This window comes from Linepithema humile, chromosome 2 (genome assembly GCF_040581485.1).
Source record: "Linepithema humile isolate Giens D197 chromosome 2, Lhum_UNIL_v1.0, whole genome shotgun sequence".
In the NCBI taxonomy this organism is placed as follows: domain Eukaryota; kingdom Metazoa; phylum Arthropoda; class Insecta; order Hymenoptera; family Formicidae; genus Linepithema; species Linepithema humile.
The window spans coordinates 1,970,894-1,988,544 of NC_090129.1; the positions used below are offsets into that span (position 1 = coordinate 1,970,894).

General features: G+C 36.6%; 2 protein-coding genes across 10 annotated transcripts in view; both read left to right on the plus strand.

The window, feature by feature from the left end:
* Positions 1–17,651, plus strand: part of dlg1 (discs large 1) — a 311,020-nt gene that overhangs the window by 99,890 nt on the left and 193,479 nt on the right. The gene's annotated exons all lie outside the window — the stretch shown is intronic.
* Positions 4,887–8,974, plus strand: LOC105677479 (uncharacterized). The gene is made up of 7 exons (XM_067350495.1): positions 4,887–4,957; positions 5,988–6,128; positions 6,292–6,460; positions 6,810–6,954; positions 7,305–7,523; positions 7,655–7,813; positions 8,741–8,974. The coding sequence occupies exons 2-6, from the start codon at positions 6,031–6,033 to the stop codon at positions 7,804–7,806; spliced, it is 783 nt and encodes a 260-aa protein (XP_067206596.1). The 5' UTR covers positions 4,887–4,957; positions 5,988–6,030; the 3' UTR covers positions 7,807–7,813; positions 8,741–8,974.

Below are 17,651 nucleotides of genomic sequence, written 5' to 3' on the forward strand. Positions count from 1 at the left end.
GAATGTCACGATTTGAAAACGGATTACTTAATCATGGGATAACGATTCTTCTGCGAACACGGATCGCGCTGTATTCCTCTCCTCCCGCTGACAAAGAGAATTTATGTCGCTCGCGCTGAAATCCATTTCGCCTCGGAAAGCGCGCTCGTTTTCGATAAATGGGAGGAAGCCCGAACGAGAGCATTACCGCGCCCTTCGATCCGTTTAAAAATGCATGCATTGCGGCCGGCGACTTAATGCATCGGATAGCCCCGGTTACATTCATTTGCGCAGCGTGGAAAATTCGCCGTTGTCTCTGTGGGGGATTTTATAACTCGCAACGCATTTCAAGTTTTGTAAAAGTGCTGGACGACGTCGCGGAAATATCGGATAACGATACAAAGCCCGCGTCTCGCTTTACAATTCAAATTTCGTAACAGTAAGCTGCTTTGCGCAACTCTTTATCATACGATAAATAGTTCCAGCGGCGATGCGGTAACAAATACCGCGGCGGAGATTTGTTCGACCGATGCAATAATATCGCGCAAATAAAGGAGATTTTGTATGCATGTTATTTTGCAAATAAATTATTTAACTTTATATGGTTTTCATACTTGGTTTTACTCGCGTCACGCGATATATTTATTGTTTAATTATTTTAGAGAGATAATGCATTGGAAATGTACGGTTTGAAAAGTTGTCGCAATTCGCGCTGCGCGGCATTATTTACCCGTCAGATTATTTGCTCCTGGCGGCAGCAAAGAGAAATGTCGATATTTATTATGGTGAAACAAAAAAAACGAGCGGGTTGCCGAAAAAAACGATGTCATCCTCGAATATCCCCAATTACGACTACCGCGCTTATCTGACTTCCGTCGTCTCGGGCGACCGTCATTCGACTTTATCCTTCCTAACGAGGAGCCCGTTATTTCTTATCGCGTCAGAGTCCGCGAGAGCCGAACACTGTCGTCCGCGTCTCGTTTCTCTTTTGCTTCTCGTCGACGATAAGATAATGTCGGCAATAACACGAAGAGACTCCGACGTTGTGTTCGCCGCATTAATAATTTGATTTCCGCTGAATAGCGACGCGCGTAACACTCGCGCGTATTTTATGACGATATTCGTAAAATTCACCTCCTGTTTTTCCTACTCGACGTTATCGCATGACGCATAAAATCGCACTTGATCTTACATTTTATCGATCATTTCATCGAACGTTCATTTAATTTCCGGTTTAAATTCTGTACAAGGATATCCATCTAAGATTTTTCTAGATATAATATTGAAGTGAATTAGACGTGTGATAATGCCACTCAGAATCAAGTATATCTTAAAGAAATAAATCAACAACAGATAAAAGTATGTCGAAAAATCAAGGCGTAAAGCAGGATAATGTCATTCTAGAATAAATAGAAAATCGATTTGGAATACAGGACATCTTACTCAGGCGCTCTTATCCGCACAAGATATTATGCCACTTCTATCTTCTCTGGAAAAATAGATACATTACTTTCCATAATTTTCCATAAGGTGAAATATCATAGATCTAGTGGCAATTTTTCTCCTAACACATTGGTTCTTAGCAGGATTTTAGCTTTAATAAATCGGCTTTAAGAATTTATATTACTTGATATTTGAGATAGCATGGCATTATCTATATATTCATGTGATTTACAATAATCAGAAAAACTGCAGAAAGATTAGCGATTTTATACTTAATAATTTACTTACAAGTATTCTCCCTTTATGAAAAAAATATAATGCAAGTTTTATTTTATTTTTTCTATAACTCATGCTATAAATTTAAAGTCTTTCTAGTTGAAGTAAAATTCTATGAGCAATGCAATTGTAATTAATTCTCTAATAAAAATTGTAAAAAAATGATTATACATATAAAACATTTTTTACAAAATTTATGTACATATGTTTTATATGTGTATGTACATATTCTTTCAAATATTCAATATTATCATGGTTTGATGCAGCTCTGCGTCTTTTATCTCGTATGCATCAATGAATCCAGATTCAATGGAAGATTTCGGTCTGTCTCCCCTATTCAACTTATACGATATTCGAGTCTCCGAAAGCTCCACTAACCGCAAATCCCGGTAAAGTCCTCGTGCAGCCTGCACGATTTCTCGTGGTTATCGACGCGTTGGGGAACGAGCGGGGGGACGCGGGCGGGTCGGTCATTCTCTACGGGATCCGATGATCCGTCGTCCCGCCACCAAATGATTTAAGACGCAATCTGCGACGGCAGCGGTAGATGAGCCGACGACGACTACTGCGTCTCTCTTTGCGTCTGCAAAGGTTAGCAAACCGCCCCGTCGCTGACGGGACATTCATCACCCGGCTATCTCTACGTCTTTTGCCCCCGGGGGCATACACGGGACTGGAAGCTAATATCCGCGGCAGGCACAGCGCAAATATACGCGGTCGGTTGCGTTTACGGCTTTAGGGAGCCGTAAAATATTCGTAAATTACTCCCAGCGAGAGCAACGGCGTGCGAGCTCGCGCTTACTGTTGCTTCGCCATCGGACTCTCGTCCAACAAGTAGCGCATCTGGCTGCTCGTCAAGCCCACGTCGTAACCACGCACGAATTCATTTAATTTAAATTCTGCCAGTGCGCGTAAGAACGAGAAAGTCTTCATTGTAACTTTTTCCAAGTTTATTACAATTTAATACCAATTTGCGATTTTTATCAATTTAATGTAATTCAAGTCGATTTGATAAATAATTAGTGTTTCGCGAAGAAAATGTCTCCTTTACTCGCAAATAGAAGGGCGGACAATATATTGAATGACAATATATCATATTTTAGCTTGCTTCGGCACTCGATTCCATTTAGTATATCCGTTCTGTGTGACAATCAGACGACACTGAATCGTTCTATGTACAATTCTCAACTGGGACAATTTTCCTCGAGGTTATTTGCGCAAAGCGATACGCTTAAAAACGATTGTGTCAATCAGTGCGCGATATTGCGCGCACTCATGCGTTCATCGTTTGATCGCGATGCCTCATCCTGTCAGTTCCGCTGCCAAATTGGATCGAGCAATGGACTAAGCCGTCGTAGTACATAGATAAACTTTCCGCCGGTCGTTCCGCACCTCCTACTATCTGTGATAAAGCGAGATCCATTTGACTTCCAGCTTATCGACTCACTGCCGCGAGGCGAAGGCGGATTTCTGAGTAATTTCGCGTGACGACGCACACGTGGTTACCGTGAAAAATACTGCGAAAAAGCTTTTCGTCGAGCTTCGCGACGAAAAGGGCATTTTCAAGGCGTGCCGCACAATGAGTTTTAGAAATATTTTTTGCTATGCAAAATAAACATTGCCGTGAAAAATTGCTACTCGTGAGCCTTTTTCCGGAAGAGTGGCACGCATCTAATTTTGCTAACAGTTTATGTGAGAAACTGCCTGTTGTTCTCGAAAAAAAGTGTCTGTCGTTAGATACGCTCGACGAAAATTTCCTACACATTTGCCTTAGATATTTCGTTTCTTTTAATTTTTTATTCCACAATTGTAAATCACAGAATTCTAAAACGAGAAATATAGAAAATAAACCCACAAAATTTTGATTAAAATACGCGAAATTTATCACATGAACTTTTTGTTAGACGCAGCTATTTATTAATAATAATTGAATACGTTATCTTAAATATTAATAGATAAACGCAGACTTTCGTAAGGTTATCGTCGTGACTGCAGAGTTGAAATTCTAACTTCGCGTCTCCACTTTGCAAATGTAACTCCTTTATTCAACGATAAACGTTAAATTTTCTAACCACAATAGCGGCCGAAGTTGGTCCAAGCGACTCGAGTTACGACATCTCGTTACACCCCCACGAAATGTATGGGCGACATCCGGAACACCCACTCACGGAGGGTCCTTGAGGTATACTCCGGCTGTGATCACAATTCACTGTGTCCGGCCAGCTTGTTTCACTACTTGTTTTATCGCGTGTATAGTTTTTCTCATTGATGCAATTTTTTGAGACTTTATATATCTGAATTGACAATTTTAGTATTGACGTTTTTTGCTCATATTTTTCCGAGACGAAAGAATACGTGAAGTTATTAGACACAATAAGAAATCAAACAATAGATAAGATGTATATTATTAATGAAAAATAACAAGTTTTTTATTCCTGAGTATTAATTAATATTTTGAAAATTACTAGCTACAATATTTTGACTGACTTTCTTTTACAAATTATTTTTAACAAGTTGCCGTATCTCTTTGACTTGCTCGATCTTGAAAATCTAATAATTATTTTATTTATTAATTGATAAGATAGATCACTATTTTGTACTTAGTCATCGATTACAATTTCTTTTCAGAATGATATTCTTTATTTATTAATAGAATTGTAGTTAATCATTAAAAATAATACAAAAAATGTGAATGCTATTATCAAAAATATTATTTCAATTTACAAAACCATTGATACAATTTGTTTGCAACATTATCATATTTTCTGTTATTAGGAAGGATATAGAATTACAAAATATCAAATAGCTATTTATCAAAATATAATAATAAAGTGAAAAATTTTGATAATAAAATACAGTAGCTTGTCGCTTAACACATAACAGCGATATTTTTACTATAAATTTTTACAATTTAGTAAATTACTGTTTATATTAAAGATGTAAAACTTGCTGCGGTACACATGTAAAACTAGATTAATATAATAAAAGTTTTATAGAAATAAAATTTAGTAGTGCATTATTATTTAAAATAAAAAATACGGCAGAAGAATTGCGATATATTTTATTTTGATGTGGTTTGATATGGTGTAGTTATATTTATCTTATTAAGTTAGCTTTACATTTTTTATACAATAATATTTTATGAAATCGCAATCTTATCTAGAATATGATTTTTCTAAAGTGTTGCTATATATATAAGTCTACGGAATATAATCACTTATTGATGTGTCAGTGTTCTTTATTATCCTCAGCTGTCACAGTAAGTAAAGAAGAATTTTTTGTAGATTGTTTTGAATATTTTTTAAAATAATTGTCAAAATTATTTATATAAAACTATTGCTTGTGATTTCAATTATAGTTTCTATGATTAATCTAGAACATATTGTTCCTTGGTAAAAAGGTGGATTGAATAATATTTTTTATAGTAACAGAAAATACCTTAGCTAAAATAATAATTATTACAAATACATATAATGCAAAGGCTCATATGATAACTATCAAATACAATATAATAGAAGAGCATTAAGAGCCGTCGCAGGATGTTAGTGCGAAATTTTAATTTTTCTTAAAGAAGTTAATTAGTCTACAAGAGACTTAACTTTTCGTACATTTTATGTATCTCGATGTGAGATCGGTGTACAATTTAACTGTCTCTTGTAGACTAATTAACTTCTTTAAGAAAAATTAAAATTTCACACTAACATCCTGCGACGGCTCTTAATGCTCTTCTATTATATTGTATTTGATAGTTATTATATGAGCCTTTGCATTATATGTATTTGTAATAATTATTATTTTAGCTAAGGTATTTTCTGTTACTATAAAAAATATTATTATTAAAAAATATTATTAATATTATATTGTATTTGAATAATTATCACTTCTTTATTATTTATTTTAAATTGCAAATATTGCATGCAAATAAATTGTAAAACCGATATATTTTTTAATAATATTTTTTTATACTTTTTTTTTTTATTTGTACTATACATTTTGACACTCCGTATACGTATTACTTTTATTCTATTAAATTATCTTTACTATGAATATATTTCAAGTATTCGCGATATTATTATTTTGAATTTTGCCACATAACTTAAACATGTATATAAAAATTATAATTGTTTCTCATCGATAAAAAATATTTAAAAACACGAAATTAGTCTAAGTTAATAAATACTATTATAAATATTATAATAAATAGTGTCTTAATTTTTATATATGAAACAGATAAGGCATATTAATTTAAATTTAATATATGTCCACGCTTATCATTTTGTTAATTACAGAATATATACAATTTTGCTTAAAAATATAAAACACTATTTAAAAATGATAATAATAGAGGATCTTAATGAATTTGGAAACATAGTGGATTTACTGTCTCCGAACGAAGTATTGACAAATATTCAACTAAATGATATGGTTGTGTAAGTATTATATTCCTTTACATAAAAAATTTTATATAAATTGATACTTTCTTTGCAAGTTGAATAAAGTCTTTGAAAAATAATTCTTTCTGTAAATAACTCAGTTCTTATTAAATGCATAAATCTATAAATGATAAATCTATTAAATACATAAATCTTACAGTGATGTTATTGGTTACGTTAATAAGTGCGTAGATCTTGAAAAGGATAAAAAAGTTAACAATTATCAAAGGTACATTGAATTTATTTTGCATAACGGAAACAAAAAAAAAGTACATATCAAGGCCTGCAATGATGACATAAAGAAGATTCCACGTATTGAAGAAAATGATGTAAGTTTTTTTAATTTTGCATAATAATTTATCTTCTTTTAGTATATACGCACAATAATTCTAACAAAAAGTGTAAGATAATAATTACAAAACGTACTTTTGTAAAGAATTTTAAACGTTTAATGCATATGTTAATAGAAACTCATAAAAAGATTAAGAAATATATTTACAGCTTATAAAGAATATATTTTCTAATTAAATTTGTATTAATAATAATTGACAACTATGATTAATAAATAAGTAATAAAAATAAATAATAACTATAATTAACAATAATATTTAAAAAATTTTTATTTACACGTATAATCATAATTATAATATTAAAATATATTTTAATGTGTTTTAAAAGATAATCCATTTGAACGGAGTGCAAGCGAAAATTCCTGAAGATTATAATAATGGCAATGTACCATATATATTATATATTAGACAGCATACTGATATATCAATTTTAGGAACACGCACGCCCGAATTGAAAGATATAAATGGTTTAAGTAAGTTTTAATTTGTTTTATTCTAACGCATTTTATATATTATCCAATTACTATTTTTATTTATAAAAACTGGAATAAGTAATATACTTATTATTCAAGTTTTTTTTTATCTGATTATCAGCATATGCATACGCACAATTCATCCTTCCCATAGCAAGCAGTGCTAATGCACAAATAATTGCAGACAACTTTGCATATATATTATATTTAAATTTATATAGATGTGTTTATTTATATTTATAAATTATAAATATGTACGTAGTTTTCTATCATATAAATTATATTGTATTTTTTTTTTTTTTTTGCTAAAAAGTTTTTTCTAATATATTATAATATTAAAATATTTCTAGGAGTAGAATTAAAAGGATTTATAAAAACAAATTTCGCGAAAATACACTTGCCAGAGCAAAAAAAGTTGAAAGGATGCGGTTCGATTACTAACGGAAAATTCAAAATACCGATTTTTTTAAAAATATTTTCGAACAAGAATTATAAAGATCTTAATATACAAAAAGGAGATAAAATATCAGTAACTGGAAATATGTATACTGGAAAAAGTCGCACTGGTGGTAAATATTTATATTAAATTATTTTCAAGAAATAAATACTTTGTAATCAACGTTATATATACAACATTTTCTTTTCATATTTTTAACATTTTATATTATTTGTAATTAATAACATTCCTATATATTTTTAGTTTCATATCCTCCACGTTTATATGTAGATGATATATATGCTATAGAAAAATTAAATGGCCATATGTCCTTTGAGTTGTTATTACAAGGCAATTGTATACCTGAAAAGGAGCATATTTACAACAGATTACACAACAGATTTACAAGATCTTAAAAACCAGGTAAATTATACATATATAGATATATGTATAGATATATTATAGATGTATATAGATATATGTATAGATATATTATAGATGTATATATATATATATATATATATATAGGTACACGCGCACGCGCGTGTGTGTGTGTAGAATCGAACACGTAACTGAAACCACTTCAATAACGTCATAAATATTGCTTTTATCGAAAAATTTACCCAAATGATATTGTATAATTCGAAACGTAAAAAATTATTGTTATTCTTTGCAGTCTTTATGATTTAAGATCATTATTAGTTTATTGAATAAAAATTAATATTTATCTTTTAACATATCTGTAAATATTAAAATATATTCAATTATATGTTAAATAATATGTTAAATAATATATCTATTATATTTCTTGATTATTATCATATGGAGCCTTACTATTATATGTGTTTTTAAAAATATAATCTTCAAACAATATTTATTTAAATTTTTTATATTTTTAATTTAATAATATATTATTATAAGAAATTATTTTCTTATTTCTCAAAAAATATTCGAAGTGTTGTCTTAGAGTCATACATTTTTGAAATCTTTGCTCAAATCTTGAAAATTGCAAATGCTAAAAAGATTTGAATAATATATTGTATAGTCGTCTTCATATCATATAATATTTATTTATTTGAATTTTCTAAGAAAAACAATATTTACTACATTATCAAAGTGATTTTATAGATGCGTATTTCATCCTGTATATACATACTGACATATTTAATATTAATAATAACATTATTTTCTTTATCAGACACAGAAAAAAATTAATAGAGACAAAATACTAAAAAAAAAGATGATTTAAATAAATTATATTTAAAATTTTTTTTATATTGAAAAATTGACATCTAAAAGTAATCTAAAGATTATCTTCGTGTTTTAAAATGTTATAAATTTTTGTTTCAGAAGTAAAGATATAAAAATGTATAAATAATAATATTTTATATAAATATAATATTATTATTACATATTTACATGGTTTTTACATGGTTACATGGTGTTATATAGTTACATGGTATAATAAATAATTAAAATGGTGTTATATGGTGTTATATGGTTACATGGTATAATAAATAATTAAAATGGTGTTATATGGTGTTATATGGTTACATGGTATAATAAATAATAAAAATAAAATAACTTCTTTCTTCTTCCTTTTATGTTAAAAAATTATTCAATACGTATTATTTATATTTTAAAATCAGGATTCGATAATGCATTAAACTTGCGAATTTTGCCGATCTTTACATTGCGATATCTCAATCTCGGGGGATCGTGGAACAATTTTTCTTAATGTATTTTAAAAGATGAAACTTGACTTCAAGATGATTAGGATGACAGTGGGGTTTCACCCGAACTGTCAAACTGTCTTTTTTTTTAGGGCCAAAATCAAATTGTGCCCCAGAAAAGTAATTCCAATTTATGTAATTTTATTTAATGTCTTAATTTTACAATTATAATATTTTCTATCCGTGCGTCGATATTTTTTCATTCGCGAAACTTTTTAATAACACCGTCAGCCAGAACGAAGACCGAATATTAATACTTGAGAATACTCTTGTATCTTGATATACGATTATTACATCAGATATCTACAACATACCGTCGCTTTTTACTCGAATCGCAAACTGCATCCGTCTGGTGGATTTTGCTGCAGTCGAAGCGTCATGTGATGACGCAGTATCTACCGACGAGAACTCGTTGCATAAATTCCAAGCAGCGCGGCGGCACCGTACCGCCTTCGTCGCCAGCGTCGGTAGGTCGGCGAGGGGATGAGCGGTCGGCAGTGGCGGCTCGCCAATTAATCACCCTCTGACAAATTGCCGAACCGGGCGTTTTGCTCGTAACATCGGAAGCGCCCGACCAGATCGTACCGTGTTCTTGCCGGCCGTTTTCCTCCGCGAGCAGCGCCTTCCTTAGTGTGGATTACGCAAGAAGGATCCCGCGGGATCTGCGAGAGCGGCGGAAGCACGCAAACCGAGGAAATGGGGGATTACGGTGTTTATTACGAGACCCTTGTTGGTGAGGTTAATGGAAGTGCGGCCGATTTCCATTTTCGACATCGCCGGAAGGCTATCTGCTCGAATCAAAGGTTAATATCGAACATCATGAAATCATATTGCAAGAAGATAATTGTAATATTAATTGCGACAAAATGAATCTCGTAATTACTAACAAGCTGATGTTTTTTTGTATCAAACTCGTGAATAAATCGCACAATTAATTATATAAATGTGTGTATGTAAAGTACACGCGCGAATTTCGCTGTACTCTGCATATATCGACGAAGAGTCGTTTCGCTACACGCCAGACGAATCTTCAAACACCTATATTTTCGTCGGAAACGGCTCGCGGAACTTTCGCGCCAACAAAGAGTCACGATTTCGTTATAGAGACGGCCGCGTGAGAGAGTACTTGGACTCAATTTAGCGCTATCCGAAATCTTGATCTCCGCCGTATACCGCGTAGATACCGAACCTCGTCGCGCGGAACTAAGTCGCTGGAATAGCCCGAAGTTTCACAGCGTACGAGGGAGAGGAACGGCGAGCCGTTATGGCGCAGAGTAAAGTGAGATTCGTCGTGCTACTTTGCGCGCAGTCCACTACCTTTAGCGCCTTGGCTCACTGCTGGAAAACTTATCGGGGAAAAAGTAGAACGTTTCGACGGAATATCCGCGGCGTTTCTCAACGGGCGGTTATCGAACTTTCCTCGTTTGCCGCAAATCGGTGACTCGCGCAGAGCGCAGGCGGCGGTTTCGCGCGCGTTCGAACAAACGTGTGGATAATTAATGAACCGGGACGCGTGTCGTATACGGAGAAACGTAGAACATCGGGACGCGAATCTCACCAACGACGAATGGAATTTAATAATGGCGGGACAAAAATTTGGCGCGCGCCGGAGGAAAATTGCGTTTACCGTACCGTAGTAGGGATGCGCGTTTCGCTGCAATAAAGTGACTTCCACGTAGTAGATGGCAGTTCACTCTGGCGAACTACTGCTGAGCGTGGCATGCTCGCGTTGACATCAACGTTGAAGGAATAAACCAGCGAAAAAACGCAACGCCGCTGGATGCCGTCTTGCAAACTAATTTTTAATGCGCCGCCGAGGCTTGACATGTTTCGCGCGATATTTTTGCGCGCAAAGCGCACCACGCGTGTTTGGCTATTATTATTATGTTTGTTCGCGTTTTCCTTCTGATTTCTCTAGAATGGAGAAATATCTCGTTAAACGACGGTTGATTGAAATCGTCTTTTCAATATTATCATTACAGTAGACTTACGATTGCGTCGTGTATAAGGCGCCATTCAACCGATGCGACTACGCTAACGATAATTGCCCGGGCACAGAAAAATATGGCAGTTCATCATAACGAGGTAGCGCAGTCGAGATGACAAAAAAGCGCCTCACCTAAATGTACCTACTACTCCACGTCGTCGGAAAATGTCTCGTCGCACTTTGCCGTCGGAAAATGTTGCAAAACGCTTTGCCTGGCTCGCTGCCATTTCCGCGCAGAACAAACAATCGTTGTATGAGGAGCGCACTGTAAAGTGGCTCCTGGAAAGATTGAAATTGATAAAAATGTTGCTGCGTAACGTTTACGTATGAAAATTACTTAATGAAGTCGCTAAAAGTTTACAAACAGACGGAGCGCGCCGAAGGATTTGCACAATCAACAAATAAAGCAAATGAACCGGCGCGAAAGCGCTTCCTACTGTATTTGTTATATCACGTGGACACGAAAAAGCTCGTAAATTTCCGGGATAACGTGTAACAAATCGCCGGTGCCGGCGTTTGGCACCGACTAACTACTGACTCGAGACTTTTCAAGCGAAGGGCGGCGGCTGCTCGGTCTACTTTACGGCTGAACGGAGTAACGACGCGAATACGGCTGCAAAGTGTGAAGGATGCGTCTGCAAAAATGTGCTGGCAATAAAGCGAGAGCGCCACGGCTTTAGATGAGCCCCGGCGAAACGGCCGCGGAAATGGCGCGCGTGCCATTCGAGCGTCGTCCGCTGCCGGTGCATTTCCGTCCGTCGCGGCAGACAACACGTAGGCCATCGTTCTCGCCCCTCGCGTAATTCCCATCCGAGCGTATCACCTTCAACGTCGACGGGGATGGTGCTTGCCTTCGCAGCACCACGTCACCGTACGCGAAACAACGCCGTTCTCATCCCGCTTGATGGATGTGGCGTGCATCGTCTGGCTGGTCGCGGCTGGCTGCTTTCGGAACCGAGAGAGCGTTTCTCCTTTCCTCTCCCTCCTCTCTCTCTCCCTCTTTCTCTCTCTCTCTCGCTCTCTGTTCTTCACACGTAGATAGCGAGCTGCTTTTATCCGTTGCGGGGCGCGTGAGAAATCGAGGTGAATGAAATTTCACGGTGGCCGGAGAGAATGGGCTCTGACTTTCGCCTCGCTCCGTAATTATCCGTTTTCGGGGAAATTACTGCCCGACAGTTTGCCTCTTCTCCGTCTTTTCGTGCTGTTCCGACCGGCGGGAAAGAATTCGCAACGGCAAGAGTGACGGCACAGTGGATTAATTGTTCCGACGAGATTTCAGATCACGCGTATTTGTGATCAACAAAAGCGGCGCGTGCCTCGCATATAAACGTACTTGTTTGAATGTAACACGAGTGTTTCGCGCTTCGCATGGGATACATTTACGAGAACAGAGTTACGCGATGTCGAGAAAGAAAAATAAAATTTAAACCATCCATCATAATTTCTCCGCTCTTTCTTTTCTCCTCAGCGTATCCGTATTCGTTTGTTGTCGCGTTATTTCTTGTTTGTCATACGCGAAAAGGTTTGCAATTAAGGTTCATCTTTTCGCAATCTCTCGTCGAATACCTATTCTTAAAAGAATAATAACGCCATCAAACTTGATACGCATGACGACGAACGCGCGACGACGCGTGTAAAGTTTAACGACGTGGAAAATTGTGAACCCGCGTTGAGAGGACTTATAGAAGGATTATATTTCGCACGCAATGCGCACCGATCCGAAAGAGAGCGTAGGAAAGTCGACGGACCGGCGCGATCGATTGTCGTCTTCGCGACACGGATAATTCGTGATTTACGATGTTCGACGGGATCGACGAATGAATTATGTATTCGGGAACGTCGTGTCGTTCGGCAACCCACTCTGCGCGAGCGATAACGATCAGAGAATTGGAATAGCGGTGGTTTTGCTTGCCTGTGGTAGTTATAATTATTATACGGTTCTATCAATTCTGTTATCAGCGTAGGCGGTGGGAGACGTATGTCTGCATTCGCTGTATAAACGTGTGTGTGTGTGTGTGTGTGTATGTGCGCGTATGAGTGTACTCTCGCGGCTTTCAGCATACGGACAGACGGCCGAATAGAATTCGGGGATCCGGCGGCGTTTCCACTCCTACGCCAATATTGACGCGCCATGGAGGGATGCGATTGCACTCGCCCTATATGCTCCCCGACCCTGGACTCTCTGCGGCTCCTCTACGGGCACGAGTCCGCGGAATTGAATTTTGGTGATATAATTATCGAACGCTGTGTAACTAACCGATCTGTATCCAGCGCGATAGCACCGACCGAACGGAAACTTGCATTCTCACCGAGCGGTTAAAGCGAGTAAATAAGTAATGAAACGGCGGCGAAAGCTATTCAAATTTGACCTCTGTTACTGTATCCTCTATCAGTTAGCTTACAATTTGTCACATTAAAAGCTTAATCGTATTAAAAGGATTCGAGAGAGAGAGAGAGACAGAGATTTTTGATGGCGAAATGTCATATTTGTTGCCGCAGTAGTTCGATTTCTAATTTTAATTTATAACTTTATCAAAAGACCTATTTATATAATTATGAATTATTCAACTAATTAATTATATCGAATTGATGAAAATTAATAAATAATACTTGCTTTGAAATTGTTTTAAATTATAATTAACGCGCTTAAAATTAATTTTTGATTAATCAAAGATTCTCTATAATAGAAATTATGAGAAAGCTAAAGCAAAAGCTCGTATGAATAAACTGCATAAGCAAATATAAAAAATTTTTAATTATCCGTAAATTACACACGCAACATAAATTATATAATTATGCACGTTATACATTTTTGCAAATCTTTCCGCCTAAATTGTTTTCCAGTGAGTTTACGTTAAGATCGTCGCGAGTCGTATAAACTTTTTGAGCTTTATACGCAGTACGCATTCTTTCGCTCTGGAAAAAGGCGTCTCCCCGCGGACTCTTTGAAAGCACTCGAGAAGGGTTACGACCGTGTCCTGAAAAGCTGCAGGCGACATAAAGAAAAGGCGGCATCCGCCCTTTTTCGTGCGCGGCCCCATTTCTCACGTGACGTCGACGGCGACGGCGAACCTCCTTGTTGTCATAGACGAACGTTTTCGAATTTTCCCACACGCGCGACTATAAACATACCCCGCGCGATCGTGAGCGTTCAACCACCATCGACGATGTTCGGCGTGCATTAGAAAGAACGAACGTTTATCACAATCGCGTCGAGATGTTGTTCAATTGCGAAACGTTGTTTGCCCGAATGCTGCGCGTTGGAAAAATTTGGAAATATTTGCATTCGCCGGTAGCTGGCTACGTTTACGCAAATGTGAAATTTTCTGTTTACCGTTCTGTTTAACGCCTAAGGGAACGTAATAAAATATTATTGTTACATCTCGTAACCTCCCATGCTTTTTTGTGTTTATTTTTATTTAATATCTCCTTCGATTCCGACACGATTTTGTTGTTTTTTGGAAAATGTATACACAATAATTCACATCCAGACATATCCTTCCATGCAAAATATAATGCTAATTCATTAAATTAAATTTTAACGAAAAAATTATACTCACGCATCACAATATAAAATTTTCATCAAGATTGCGACAAGATTTGAGATACCTTATTCTTTCTGCGATAATAGAAATATTGTTCTCGTTCTCGCAGATTTCACGCAAGAATGCATCGTATTCTTGAGTCTACTTTGCAGAACTCGCCGAAGCAAATGCGTTTTAGTCGAGGTATTTGAACACGCGAGCCCGAGAAGAAGAGGAGCACGGAGAAGTGCAGCCGCATTATTCTATTTTGCAAGACGACACGAAAAGAGAGCGGTATTTATCTTCCAGTTCGCTCCCGCGAAGCTTTTATTCGGGGATCAGATCGAACAAACATTCGCCGGAAGCGGACTCGAGAGGAGATTCTAGAGGGTACTTCCGACGATGGAGGGAGGCATATCTTAAATCAACTGGATCGTGAAGCAGAAAACCGGTTAGCTAGTTTTCATCGTCGTTTTCCATCGTTGCGCCATCTCCGGATCGATATAAATTGACTTCCAGATTACACGGTTTTTGGAAACCAGGAGGGGGAGAGCCTCGGCATCTCGTTACGTCTCGCGAAAGAAAAGGAGGATTTATTTTCGATCCATGCCGTCGGTAATCGCGTCGCGCGCGAGGCGAACACTTCTGATTTGGAAATAGGCGCGAGTATCTTGCGTTATCGGATCATCCGCTCGATAAATCGGCGGAGCAGCTGGATCCACGCTCGTCTCATTTTGATTTGCCGTGTCGGTTCTGAATCTCGACTGCCGAAACTATCACCGGCGAATGAACGAGGGAGATTGATGAGGCGCTCCAAAATAGAGTGCGTATTTACCCAGCGTAAATTTTATTTTCCTCGCGCCTGTGTGGCGCGTGTCATTGTTGGCGTTCTTCGGCAAATCGAACGGAAAAGACAAACAGGAAACGTGGTCGTAAATCAGATTGCGCTCACCACCTTCGCGCTAAATGATTACATCGCCGCGAGCGGCTGGATGATCCCGCAACACTTGTATCCAATCCTTTCGCTGATTAATACTTTCGCCGTGTAAAGAAGGCGCTTGCACGCTAGCTAATTCGGTTATATCGTCATTCGATTAGGATAGCCAGGTCGATCTCTTGCGATTCGATCGGAATTGCGGATCGCGGGACCTTAGGCCTCCTTCTCAGCCAAGAAAATGAGACGGAGGAGCAAAGAAACTTTCCTCTCTGGAGAATCGGAGGGGTGTAGCAGGGAAATTGTTTTTACGAGAAAGTTTGCTTTATCGGGAATCGGTCTCCACTCTCTCCTCCATCTCGCGCAACCTCCAGCCTCTCGGACCTTTTACCTCTTGTACATTCTCTCCTGCCTCTTCTCCTCTTCTTTCTCTCTCTCTCTCTCTCTCTTTCTCTTTTTCTCTTTCTCTCTCTTTGTTTCTTGCCGAGCTCCACCTTAGGGATTCATTAGACCGTGAGCAACCTTCGTTCGTTACTGGAATCCCCTCCTTCTTTTTTTTCGTTTCTTCTTCTCTCGTATCTCCAGCCTCCGTTGCCTTTGCGTTGTTTTCACCCCCGCGTAGTTTTTTTTTTCTGTCCTTTCTTTTTTTTTTTGCTTTCGCTTGCCGTCGTCTTTTTCCACGTTTGCCAGCGCACTGAACACAAAAGAAAGCGATATCTCAGTTGCCTTCCGAGTCGAAGCGGACAGAATCCGTTTTATCCAGTTTACGGAGTAAAAATAGGAACTTCTACCGGGAGCGGTGGATGAAATTAAGAGGATGAATAGAAAGCGCGGCCAGTGATTATTTTTGTCGACGGAAGCTCCCGACTTCGTATTTGAGAAGTTACATAGCTATCTCTTAACGTGAAAACAACAGGTTTTGAAAATATTCAAATGCAATGGACACTTGGCGTAGAAAGTGTTTCAATAAGTGTTTTAATAACGTATTATTGTTTAAATTATAATTAGGGATGAATTAAATTTGACAGAAAGGTTCAACGTTCATGAACATTAAGTATAAGTCGGCAAAATACTATATATTATAACTTGTATCCTCTTATATGTTGTCCATATACCAAGTATCGCAATTAGCCGTGTAATTCGGTTAAATTAATGCCGTCGGTTTTCCACGCTTTTAACGCAGAATTTTCCCCAACTTTTGACGCCGATCGCCGGGAATTATAGCGGAACATGTCACAAATACCGGCAGTTTATCGTGAAAATCGCTTTGTGTTGGAATGCCGGGCTTTAATTTTCTCGCTTCTCTCATTTCCACCCATTGGTCGTTAAAACTTTTATCCCATAACAATGGCCGGTGTTGAGAAATTGCCGTTGAAGGACAGCCGGCTATGCGAGAATGGAATAGCATTATTTAACATTACATCGTTACATAGAGCTGGACATAAACGCGAATTAATTGTTCGAGTGTCCACACATAAACTAAATGTAGATACATTTCCATATTGCCATCAAATGTGTTTCAGAATATTTCGATCATATATATTGCATTATTATAATTAGACAAAAATAACGCTATAATAGGGGCTAATTGAAAATTTTTTACTACAATCTGTGCTGATAATACTAAACGTTATTTAATAATTGTAATTAAATAAAAGTATGCAATTTGCTATAAACAAAAAAAATTTGTTGGCACGTTTTCGAGGATGCAAGTTTAATTAGCACATTTATATGCTCAGTTTGAACAGTAATTCAAATTAAATTCAATTTGATAGTATGCATTTTAATAAAATATTAATTAAATATGTGTACAGCTAAACATACATCTTAAATTGAATATTTCAGACACGTATTTGTTGTAATCAAATTTTAATTAAGCATCTATCCCAATTAAATCTATATTTAATTTGGTATTTCACATGTGACTGCAAATAAATTTGCATTAAATTTGCTTTTATCTCTTACTAATCAAATTTGAATGTACTATTGCATATTATATATATATAATTTCTATAAAACTTTCTTTCATTTAACAATCCGATATTTCATTCAAACAGTTCTTAAATTCATCGTCAAATGTGAT

Coding starts and splice junctions, on each gene's coding strand:
- LOC105677479 (XM_067350495.1), top strand. CDS start 6,031: ATGATAATAATAGAGGATCTTAATGAATTTGGAAACATAGTGGATTTA. Junction 6,129..6,291: donor CAACTAAATGATATGGTTGT/GTAAGTATTATA, acceptor TAAATCTTACAG/TGATGTTATTGGTTACGTTA. Junction 7,524..7,654: donor TGGAAAAAGTCGCACTGGTG/GTAAATATTTAT, acceptor ATATATTTTTAG/TTTCATATCCTCCACGTTTA.